Below are 12,848 nucleotides of genomic sequence, written 5' to 3' on the forward strand. Positions count from 1 at the left end.
CCTCCCTTCCTCCCTCTCTCCCTCTCTCCCTCTCTCCCTCCCTCTTTCTTTCTTTCTTTCTTTCTTTCTTTCTTTCTTTCTTTCTTTCTTTCTTTCCTCTTCTAGATCAGACTTTGTAAGCAGGGTTAGTCTCTGAGTGGCATGCTACAGTTTTCCACTGCATGACATTCAAAACTGGTATCAGTTTGCAGAAGCTCCCACTACACTGTGCTACATAGTATTATATTTTCACTTTTAAAAATTATTTATGTATTTATTTATATTCCAAATATTGCCTGCCTCCCAGTCCTCAACTGAAGAGTTTATTCTCTATCTTCTATCACCTTTGTCTCTGAGAGGGTAGCTAGATCGTATGTTCTCCCTATACCCATTATACACCCCACAAAGTAAATAAGTTGAACATGAAAGAAGGCTGTAATGAGGATGCTTGCTTGAATCCCACTTAGAAGAGAGAACAGAATAGTCATGGAATGCAGAGGGACCTGGGTGAGTGATGGGATGAGTAGGGGGATAGGGGAACAGGATCAGGCATGGGAAGATGCAGAAGAGAGTCCCGGGGGCTAGAAGAATGAATGGAAATATTCAGTTGCCAGTGATCAGGGTTAGGGGTATCTCTAAGAATTCCCAGATATCTAGGATGAGAGAAGCTCGCAGGAGTCAATGCAAGTGACCTTAGCAGAAATGCCTAATAGTTGGAATATGGAACCTGAAAAGAACACCTCCAGTACCCAGACAGGACCCTCAGTGGAGGAATGGGGACTGAAACCCATCCACAAAACTTTTGACCAAAAAGTGGACCTGCTTAAAAGAAATGAAAGGATTGTAAGATCTCAAAATGGAGTGGCCACACAGACTGCTCCTACAGTCAGATTGTCAGGGTTAGCAGGGGCTAGATGGCACTAGCCACTAAAGTTTAGGATAGGTGGGAGGTTTGGAGCTAAGAGTAAAGATAAGGGCACGTTTTTCCAGGTAGGAGATAGTAGCTCCCAGCAATTGTGCCAATAAGGCAAGTTGAAAATGAACAACTGTGTGTGTCTTTTATCGTTTGATTCAAGGAAAGGTGGCTGGTAGTGAGGCCTGATCCTGGAGCTTAGGCATGGTAGGGTAAAAATGCACACAACAAGGGATAATGGTGAAATAGAAACTGAAGGAATGGCCAACCAGTGACTGTCCCATTTTGAGACCCATCCCATGAGTAGGCACTAATTCCTCACACTATTAATGATGCTATGTTGTGCTTGCAGACAGGATCCCAGCATAGCAGCCCTCTGAGAAGTTCTATCCAGCAGCTGACTGAGACAGAAGCAGAAACACACAGACAAACATTGGTCAGAAGTTGAGACCCCTGTGGAAGAGTTAGGGGAAGGATTAAAGTCCCTCCAGGAGATGGCAACCCAGCAAGAAGACCAACAGTGTCAACTAACCCTAGGAGCTCCCGGAGACTGAGCCACCAATCAAAGAGCATACATAGGCTGGTTCAAGGGCTCTGACACATACATAACACAGGGCTAGTATGACCTCAGTGGGAGAGGATATGCCTAATCCTCCAGTTTTGATGCACCAAAGTGGAGAGAAACAGGGAGTGGCTACCCTCTCATACTTTCCCATTTTACTGAAATCTATCAGCCTAATTTTTAAATACTCATTCCTTATTGACTTCCATCTTTACAGATTTAGAGAGTATAGTTCAGCAAGTGATCTAAAGTAGATGGTATCTGAGTGCTTAATTGTTTTTTGGGGAAGGGTGTTAGATAGAATGTTGCTCATGTTTGGTCAAGTTATTGCCATGTACAGATCATTACACCAGGTTTCTAATAGTAACTTAAAGACTTTGAAAATTTTAACATAATTTATCTACTGTTGAATTTCAGATACTCTGAATAAATTAATTTTACAATGGTCTCTATTTTTTTTTCTGCAATCACTCAACTAAAGTATAGAAAAGGAAAGGGGAGCTCTGGTTTTAGTCTTTCTAACACCAAAATACAGAGGTGCTAGTACTAATACTGATATACATAGCTTGTTCTATACAGGGAGGGGATCATGAAGGCAAAGGAGGAGTGGTATCATACCCACTTGTGCTTAATAGACAGTTTTAGTTCACATTTCAGGATCTGGATCTTTCTGAAGGGATGTTCAATTTTTTAATTTTTTGTGACCTAAACACAGCATTCAGGCCTCTGCAGCATGTGAATAAGAGAAACGGGTCTAGGGACACATCATATCAACACTTATTATTGATATTGATGTTCAATAGAAAAATAATTAAGGATTTCTTAATTTGGGTGATGGTGAGATGGCTCAGTGATTAAGAGCACATGCTGCCCTTGCAGAGGATCCAGATCCAGATTCTAAATAAAACATGATAGTTTACCCCATTAGTAGCTCCAGTTCCAGGGTATCCAACCTACGTTTCTGACCCCCATGGGCTTTTGAAACATACATAGTACACATACACGAAGACAAAAACTCTCATACATATAAAAATAAAATAATCTAAAACATTAAGACATTTTAAATTTCCTAATTAATTGAAAATATTTATTTTTAAACTCAGAAATTAAAAGACTACAGGAAAAACAAAAACCAGACAAGAGCACACATATACTTTTCCAAAAGTAAAGTAAAATTAAAAATAATAGTTTATGATAAACCTTAAAGCAATTTAATGGACTCTGGGTTATTTATACATTTAATAATTTTAAAATATATTTTACTTAGTTTTATGTATGTATGTATTTATGTATGTATAGGTGTGTGTGTGTGTGTGTGTGTGTGTGTGTGTGTAAATTACTACTGTGTTCATGGAGGCAAAAAGTATCAGATCTCTCAGACAGAGCATGGTGAACTGCCTGATGAGGGTGCTGTGAACTTATCTAAAATGCTTTGAAAGAGCAGTATACTTTGCAATGTCCAGAAAACCTTACAATTCTAAACATATACATATTTCATACAAGTGTACCCAATGTCATGATGAACATACTACTACATGAATAAACACTGTTTAAACATAATAGTAACAGATGTGTTGGCTAGTTTTCTGTCAGTTTGCGACAAGCTAGGAGAAAAAAAGTATGAATTTACTAAATGTGTCTGCAAGATCGGCCTGTATACAAGTCTATGGTGCATTTTATTAGCTAGTAAATCATGTAGGTGTGTACAACTTCATTGTGGATTATATCACCCTTGAATAAGTATGGTCTTAGATACTATAAGAAACTAAACTGAACAAGCCAGGAGGAGCAAGTCAGTAAGCAAGATTTCCCCATGGTCTCTGTTAAATGTCCTGCTTCTAGTTTCCTATCTTGAGTTCCTACTCTTTCTTCCCTTTAGACACATTTCTCCCTAAGTTGCTTTTGGTCATGTTGTTTTAGCATAGCAATACAAACTCTAATTGAGATAGGCCATGAATTTACTATCTTACTGTGACCAAGGGGCAGATCATCCCAGTTAAAATATCAACAGAGAAACATCTTGAATAAATAACAACATATATCAAATGGACTTTAAAGGCATCTATAGAACACTTCACCCAAAAAACTCTGGGACACAAATTTTTATAGTACATTATTCTTCATAGCAGCCTGTTTGCTCTAAAATAGATTGTATATTAGAACACAAGCCATTTTGCAAATATAGGAAATCTGAAACAATAGTTTGTAGTATATTCAAAAACAGTGTCATAAAAGAACACAACAGTAAGAGTTAAGAAAAAATAAATACAAACTCATTGACACTGTCAAACATATTACTAAGTACAGAAGGAATCATTGATGACATTAAAAAGAATATTTAAAAATTCCTGGAATTGAATAATAATTTAAACAAAATATACCAAAGCCCATAAGATAAAGCAGAAAAAATCCTAAGATGGAAGATCACAGCTTTAAGTATCTCAAATAAATAGCTTAATAATATACCTTAGAGCATTGAAAGCCAAGTAAACTCCAACAGTATATTGGAAGAAGAAATATGATCATGGCAATAATTTGCAAAATAAAATTGAAAAATATGAAGAACCAATGAAACAAAGAGTTTGCTACTTGAAAGGATAAACAAGATTAATAAAATGAAGTAATTAGCAAAATTAAGACATAGAAATGAAATGTGTGTCATATAACCAGATACTAAAGTAGTTCAGAAAACTATAATGATAAAGATTAAAACATATACTACTATATCAGAAAATCTTAAGAAGAATAATGGCTCTAGCTACATATGTAAAAGAGGACTGCCTTGTTTGCCATCAATGAGAGGAGAGTCCCTTGTTCCTGTGGTGGCTTGATGACCCAGTGTAGGGGGATGCTAGAGCAGTGAGGCAGGAGTGAGTGTGGGTGTGGGAGCACTCTTTTACAGGCAAAGCGGAGTGGGATGTGATAGGGGTTTGAGGAGGGGAGATTGGGAAGGGGGACAGCATTTGAAATGTAAATAAATATAATAACCAATAAAAGCATATTTTTTAAAAAAGAAAAGAAATTGAGGAATTTTTAGAAAATTTCAAACCTACCAAAAGTAAGCAAGAAAAATATAAAGTTTATGATATTCCTTATTAATCACTAACATTGAAATAGTAATTTTATAAGCACCTCCTAGGTGAAAGTATTCATGTGAGCTATAAATTTTAAAAGAACTCTGAAGGACTAACATCAATGTGTTTCAAATTGTTCCAAACAATAGAAAATGAAGAAACACTACCAAATTCATGTTGCAAGTTCAGCATTGGCTAATGCCAAAACCAGATAAAACGCCAGTGAAGAGAAGTGAAGAAGAAGGGAATCCATAGGCCAAACTTTCTGATGACTATAGATGCAAAAATTCTCAATAAAAAGAACCCAGATGTCCTTCAACTGAGGAATGCATTCAAAAAATGTGGTATATTTACACAATGGAGTATTACTCAGCTATTAAAAACAATGAATTCGAGAGGTTCCTAGGTAAATGGATGGAACTAGAAATTATCATCCCGAGTGAGGTAAGCCAATCACAAAAGAACACACATGGTATTCACTCACTGATTATTGGATATTAGCCCAGAACCTTGAAATGCCCAAGATACAACTCACAGGCCACATGAAGCCCATAAAGAAGGAAGACCAAGTGGGGGTGATTCGGTCCTTCTTAGAAGGAGCAACAAATTACTCAAGGGAGCAAATATGGAGACAAAGTGAGGGACAGAAACTGAAGGAGGGGCCGTTTCAAGACCACTCCACCTGAGTATCTATCCCATGTGCAATCACCAAAGGTAGAGGCTGATGTCGGAGTCAGGAAGTGCATGCTGATAAGAGCCTGATATGGATATCTCCTCAGAGGTCTTCAAGAGTCTGACATACTCAGAGGCAGATGCTCACAACTAGCCATTGAACTGATCATGGGGTTCTCAATAGAGGAGTTAGAGTGAAGACTGAAGGAGAGCTGAAAGGATTTGTGGCACCATGAGGAGAGCAACAATACCAACCAACCACAGCTCCCAGGGTCTAAACCACCAGCCTGGGAGCACTTAGGGAGGGATCCAGCGCTTCAGTTGAATATGTAAGAGTGGAGGGCCCTGCTGGGCACAGGTGGAAGAAGAGAACCTTCACCGCATGAAGGCTGGATGCCCCAGGGGGTGGGAATTTTGAGGGTGGGGAGGTGGGAGTGGGGGGGGTAGATAGAGGTTACATCCACAGAGAAGAAGGAGGAGGGGTGAGGGGATTGGGGGTTCCTGGGTGGGTGGGGGATGGGGTAAGGGGACAACATATGAAATGTAAATAAAACATCCAATAAAAAAAATCATCAAAAAAAAAATTCTAACTAAACACAGAAGCATATAAGGCAATCATTCACCATGATCAACTTGGTTTCTTTCCACAAATGCAGGGGTCATACACAAACTGATAAGTGTAATGCATCATATAAGTGGACATAAGGACAGAGATCATATGATCTCCATAGATGCTGATATAGTGTTTTGATAAAGTGCACCATTCTTTCATGATAAGAGTCCTGAAGGAACTAAGAATCAAATCAACATTACTGAACTGACTATCTGTAACATTTTTGTAGTCAGCATTATACTAAATAACTAAATGCTCAAAGTATTTCTACAGAAATCAGGAACAAAAAGGGTGACAACATTTACCATTCTTGTTCAACCAAGTACTTTTAGTCATAGCATAAAGAGATAGAAGAAATGAATAAAAGAATTCAAATAGCGAAGGAAAATGTCAAGGTATTAGAATTTATAGATAGTACAAATCTCTACCTAAGAGAATCTGAAGAATTTATCAGGAAACTTTTGGAACTAATGAATGCTTTCAGCTCAGTGGCAGAATACCAAATCAAAATTCAAAAGCCAGGAGTAATTATATATACCAATAAAAAACAGTTCAGGAATCAATCTCCATTATAGTTGCTGAAAAATAGCTTGGACATAACCAAAAATTAAAGACTTCTATAATGAAAACTAACACACTCACAAGAGAAATTGAAGACCCTAAAGAGATGAAGACTTCCAATGTTCATATTATAAAAATTAATATTGTCATTACCATGGTATACTAATATGTCACGATGTTCTACTGTCATTTAGCAATGCCCTGCTATGCCTCCACCATGAAATGCTGCTCTAATGCATTGTTTACCTGTTCCAACATAATAGTTCACTGTCTCATCACAATATTCAACTGGCCATCACAGTGATCCAACATTCACTGCTGTTGAACTGTCACAGTAGCCCCTTTCCATATTGTAATGCTTCTCTGTTATATAATAATCTGCTGTGCCATTGCAATGATTGTGTCTCATATTTCAATACTTTACAGTACCATCACAATTTTTTACTATAGCATCACAATGTTTCTCTCCCATCAAAATGGCTCTGTTCCAGGTTTCATGACAATATTACACTGTCTCATCTTAATGGGCAACTACACAACACAGTGGTTATATCTCGTATAACAATGACCTGTTCTCCAATCACAATGGCCCACTGTCTCACCACAATGATACTCTGTCCCACTGTAAAGGCCAAAAATACAATCAAATGTTTTATTGTTCCATCATAGGTGGTCACAGTCCCATTGCAATGTCAAACTACTCCCTGAATGTGCCACTGTACCTAATAAGAGTGATATATTCTTACATTGTGAGAATTTATTATCCCAATAAAATGTTCCACTGTCTCAGGATGATTCCCTCTGTCTAAACATAATCTTCCACAATAATATTACAATGATAAATTGTCTTTCCTATCATAACAATCAGATATCACATTACAATGATGCTCTGTACCATCACAAAATCATACGTATTCTTGGCATACTTGACTATACTCTTAGAATACAACATGATTCAATCAAAGTGTCATAAAAATGTTACTTTCTGTTTTACATCACAATGGTCCACTGCCCCTTAAAATAGTCAACTCTCCTATCACAAATGTCAACTGTCCCATAACCATGAGTCATGTCACATCGCAATGATCTATCATTCTATTCACTCTCATGTTTATTCAGTCACTCATCTCAATGGTCCACTCCTAATAAAATGGTCACTTGTCTATTTATGATGTTCCAATATCATATCGCTTACAAAATGGTATATTATCTGATAACAGTAATCTAATTTCCCATCAAAATGGGTAACTGTCCAATAACAATATCACAGTGGTTAATTGTCATATACTTTCCACAATGGTCCACATTCACATCACAATGGTTCAGTGTGACATGACAGTGATTCACTCTCCTATCACAATGATACACATTTCAATCTGAAAGTCTTGTCCTACCACAATGGTCCGCCCCTTCCATCAATATGATTAATCTCATCGAAATGTTTCAGTCCCATAATCGTTCACTGTGAAATCACAGTTATCCATTCTTCCACAAAAATGATTTACTCAACACGGTGCTCCAATGTCTGATAATAATTATCCTATATCTCATCCTCTATCACAGTTGTCCTCTGTCCCATCAAAATAATTTATTATCTCATCACAATGTCAACTATACCACGGCAATGTACCAAAGTCCAGTAATTACATCCCAATGTCCTATCCCCATCACAATGATCCACTGTTCCAACAAAACTTTCCACTATCCTCTCATGATACACTGTCCCATCACAATTATTTGCTGCCCCTTCATAACAATCCACTATCCTCATTCTTTCTATCTAAGCACAGTGTACCATCACTCATGTCTACTATGTAATCCAGGACTCCAACTTATGATCACTATGATCCACTGTTCCAAAACAATGGCTCACATCCCATCTCAGTTTCTAAAAACAATGGCCCAGTACACCACCAAAAGTTCTACTGTCCTATAACAGTGATTCACTGTCTCATTATTACATTCCTCAGTTTCATCACAGTAATTCAATGACTCATCACAGAGATACATTGTCCAACTACAACAATCCATTGTTACATCACAATTGACCACTTTCCTATTTGCTATTCCACACTAGATCATTGTCCTATCAGAATGATTAAATTGCCTATCACAGTGTTTCACTGTTCCATCTCAAAGATCCATTGTTATTAGAAAATTATAAATTTCTAATGTCCTGTCCCCTATAATAATGGTCAATTGTCCTGTCTCAATAGCCCATGTTTGCATAACAAAGATTCATGTTCACATCACAATTTTCCACATGGCAGTGTCAATTGTCTTATTCTCTCTCAAATTAATTCACTGTCCCACCAAAGTGGGCCTTAATAGAATAACTTTGACCCACTTCCCTATCACACTGTTCCTTAATAATCATTCATTGTTTAATCAGAGTGATCCACTATCCCAACACAGTCCAATAGTTAGAATAATCTATTACATTGGTCTACTGCTCAATCACAATAATTCACTATTGTATCAAACTCATTCACTGACCAATGTCAATGGAGCATTGTCCTATCCCAATGGGCTACACACTTATCACAATTGTTTACTGTCCTATCCCCATCACATTTGTCTGTTATCTTTTAACTATGTTCTACTGTTCTACTGTTATTGCATGATTCACTGCTCTATCACAATGATTCACTTTCCTACCACTGTCCTACAATAATTGGACATTATCCTCTCCCCTACCACAGTGGTCCACTGTCCAACCACAATGACCCACAGATTCTTAATAATGATTCATTGTTTCATCACAACTTTAATGTGGGCAATTTTTCTATTCTCTCTTAAAATGTTTCACACTGCTTTCAAAATGGTCATCTCTTATTTAATGGACTATTGTCCACTGCTCCTTCAAAGTGATCAACTATTCAATAACATTGGTCTGCTGCCTTAAGTCAAAGATCCATTCTCCTGTCACAATGGTCCACTGTTGTATCATATTAATTCACTATTTAATTCACTATTTAATATTTCTACGATGATAATGACCATTATCATTGATCCTCTCTCCCATAGCAATGACCAGTCATTCCAAAGCAATGATCACCTGTTTCTGCATGATGTTGATACATTGTTCTATCACAATGGTGCACAGTCCCATAACACTGATCTATTCTTTCATCACAATGGTGAACTGTTCCATTATAAAAGCCTACTATCCCACCACAAAAATTTTCTGTCGCATAACAGTAGCCCAGTATCTCATCATAATGGTCCACTTTTTCTTCAGAATGGTTCATTGTCACATGACAATGCTCCATTGTCCAATCACAATGGTCCACTGATTCTTTACAATAATTCACTGTCTAATCAGAATGGTTCACAGTTCCATCATGATGGTTCACTGTTCTACCACATTGATTTTCTATCTAACCACAGTGGCTGACTCTTATTACAATGATCTTATCTCCCATTACAATGAGCTGCTATCCCAAGGCAATGGTCAGCTATTCTTTCTGAAGGATCCACTGTTGTATCACAATTATATACATTCGAATTACAATGATGCATTCTTCCATTACAATGATCCACTATCTCATCATATTGGCCCACTGTCCATGGTTCCGTCCACTTCATGGTTCATTGTCCTTTTACTATTGTCTACTGTCACAGTTATTCACTCTCCCATTAAAACGATTTGTTGTTCCAACATCATGATCTACTGTCCCATCACAATGTTTACTCTCCCATCAAAATATTTAATCTTATATGTCTTTAATAATGTTCCAGTATCCTATGTCCTGTTATGATGGTCTATTCTCTCATAACATCAATTCACCATCCCATCACAAAGATCTACTCTATCACAGTACTCCAAGGTTCCATTATATATAATCTCATGTCCTATATCCTATACAACATTTCACTGTTCCAACATAATATTCTATTATTCTGTCAAAATGGCCTCACTATTCCATCATAATATTTTGTTGTCTCATCACAATGTTCTAATCACCTATTATTAACAAAAAGTCTTTCATTATATTATTACAGTTTTCCACTGTCCATCTTCCTATCACAAAGATACATTGTCCCAAAACAATGGCTCACAGTCCTTTCATAATGTTTGTTTTACAATAACAGTGGTCTACTGTCCATTCCAAATGTTTAGCTCTCCCATATTCATGAATTTTTACCCTATCTTTTTTTCTGTCTCACCACAGTAGTTGACTTCACTTTTCCTTTTCACATTGATACACTATCCCACAGTAGTGATCTACTATCCCGTCATAATGATCCATTGTTCTATCACAATGCTCGACTGTCTCATAAGTAGTTATATTATGATAGTTATAGTTAGACATAAATGTTATATCCCCTGTCACAATGCTTCAGTACTCTACCACAATTGCCAGCCATCCCATCACATTGGTCCAATAGGTAAACACATTTCATTATCCAATAACCACAGTTCATTGTCCAATCATAACACCCTGTCTCTTTGTGTACAGCTCCACTGTTTGATCACAATGAGAGTGTCCTATCACAATACTCTATTATTCCATCCCTTATCCTAATTATCTATTGTCAAATCACAATGGTCCACAGGCTCTTAACAAAGATTTACTATACCATCACAAGGTTCTCCTCTCTCTTGACTGTGTTCTATTGTTCTTTTCACTCTTATAATGGTCCACTTCCCACAAAAATGGTCCATTATCCAGTCACAACTGTCCACTTTTCCTTTTCAATCACTTAGAGCATAACCACTGCCCACAACAAAGATTGACTCTCCCATTACAATGCCCAACTGTTCAAACAATGGACAATCTCTTCACGAGTATTAACTGTGAAATGATAACAATGGTCCCAATACAAAGATTCTTTCTCCATAATATTAATATTATTAATATAAATAAAATATTCTCCTATTTCTCACAATTGTTGTCTAATCACAGTGGTAAACTTGCTCATTATAATGATTCTTCCATCACAATGACCATCTGTTCCAACACATTTGTCAAATGCTCCTTCAGGTTAATCCACTCTCCTATCACAATGGTCCAGTCTCCCAACACAGTAATCCACTATCTCACTACAATGGCCCACTCTCTCAACACAATAGCCTACTGTCCCATAAAAAATTTCACTAGCATTCACAATTATCCATAAGATTGTTCCATAAGATTGATTCAGTCCCGTCACCATGTTCTACTTTCCCACAATAATGGTTCCGTATACTATCTCCTATCACAATGGTTGACTTCTTTCATAATGATTAACTCCCTAATCACAAAACTCCACTGCACCATCAGTACTCCATGGTGTACTAATTAAGGTTCAATACACTATCACCTATTTCAGTATTCTACCATCCCCATATAAAATTCCACTATTTTATCACAATAGGCCACAGTCCTATCATAAAATTCTAATGTCCCTTCACAATGTTCCTATATCTTCCTATTCCCAAGAAAAATGGTTCACACTACCATCACATTTGTCCACTGTCTCATCATAAGGGTCCACCTCCCCAAAATAATGACCCATTTCCCAAAACTGTGGCCCATAGTTTCATCATAATTCTCATTGTTCAATAACAATGGTTCACTGCTTCATCCAAAGGTTCCACTGTCTCAAACAAGGATCCACTATCCCACCACAATGGTCCACTGTTGCACCAAAATATTCTCCTATTTTTCATAATGATGAAATATTCACAGTGTTCCATTTTTGTATCAGAGTGGCCCACACTTCCATCCAAATTATTTATTTTGCATAACAATGATCAACACTTCCATCAAAATAATTCATTTCCTTACCATTAATTAATAGTCTCACCACTATGGTCTCCTGTCATATCACAAAGCTTTACTGTCCCATTACATTCAACCACCGTCTCAGCACAAATGTCCATTGTCCTATCAATATCACCATGATCAATTTTTCCATCATAATTTTTCACTTACTTATCACAATCTTTCATAGCTTTTCTCAGAGATTCAATATGTTCTCACAATAGTCCAATACCCTATCCTGAGTAACAAGTTTAATTATCCCACTTAAACGGTCTGCAATTACTGTCTCATCAAAAGGTTCTACTGTCTCTTCATAGTAGCTCACTCTCATATCACAATGCGGAGCCCATTGTCTCTTCACAATGATTTATTTCTCATCACTCTCCCATATTAATAATTCACTGTCCAAAAGCAATGGCCTGATCAAAATAATTCAGTTTCGTCAGTTTCTAACTGTCGTATCATGATGGTCCTCTGCATCATCATGATGATTTGGTAATTCATCACAATTAATTCCTGTCTAATCACAATGCTCCATTATCCAATAATAATGGTCCAATATCTTATGTGTAGCAGGATATTTTCTTGCTACATTGTATTTGTCGTGAAGCTCGGTGACTGGGCAGTACAAGAGGTAGGTGGAATGAGGAGTTGGGAGGAAAAGGAGGGTGAGGAGAAAGGAGAAGGAGGGAGGAAGCAACATGGAGGAAGAACCTTGGATCTC

At 37.2% G+C, this 12,848-nt stretch overlaps 1 protein-coding gene across 1 annotated transcript in view; it reads right to left on the bottom strand.

Moving 5' to 3' along the window:
• The window catches only part of Grm7 (glutamate metabotropic receptor 7), a 353,565-nt gene extending 341,322 nt beyond the window's left edge, over positions 1-12,243 (bottom strand). The window contains exon 1 of the mRNA XM_028788687.1: positions 12,168-12,243. Within this exon, the coding sequence (XP_028644520.1) occupies positions 12,168-12,243 (76 nt within the window). The remainder of the gene's footprint in view (positions 1-12,167) is intronic.
• Positions 12,244-12,848: the final 605 nt, after the last annotated feature.

The sequence above is a fragment of the Grammomys surdaster genome, unplaced genomic scaffold (genome assembly GCF_004785775.1).
Source record: "Grammomys surdaster isolate TR1022 unplaced genomic scaffold, NIH_TR_1.0 125756, whole genome shotgun sequence".
NCBI classification, from domain to species: Eukaryota; Metazoa; Chordata; class Mammalia; order Rodentia; family Muridae; genus Grammomys; species Grammomys surdaster.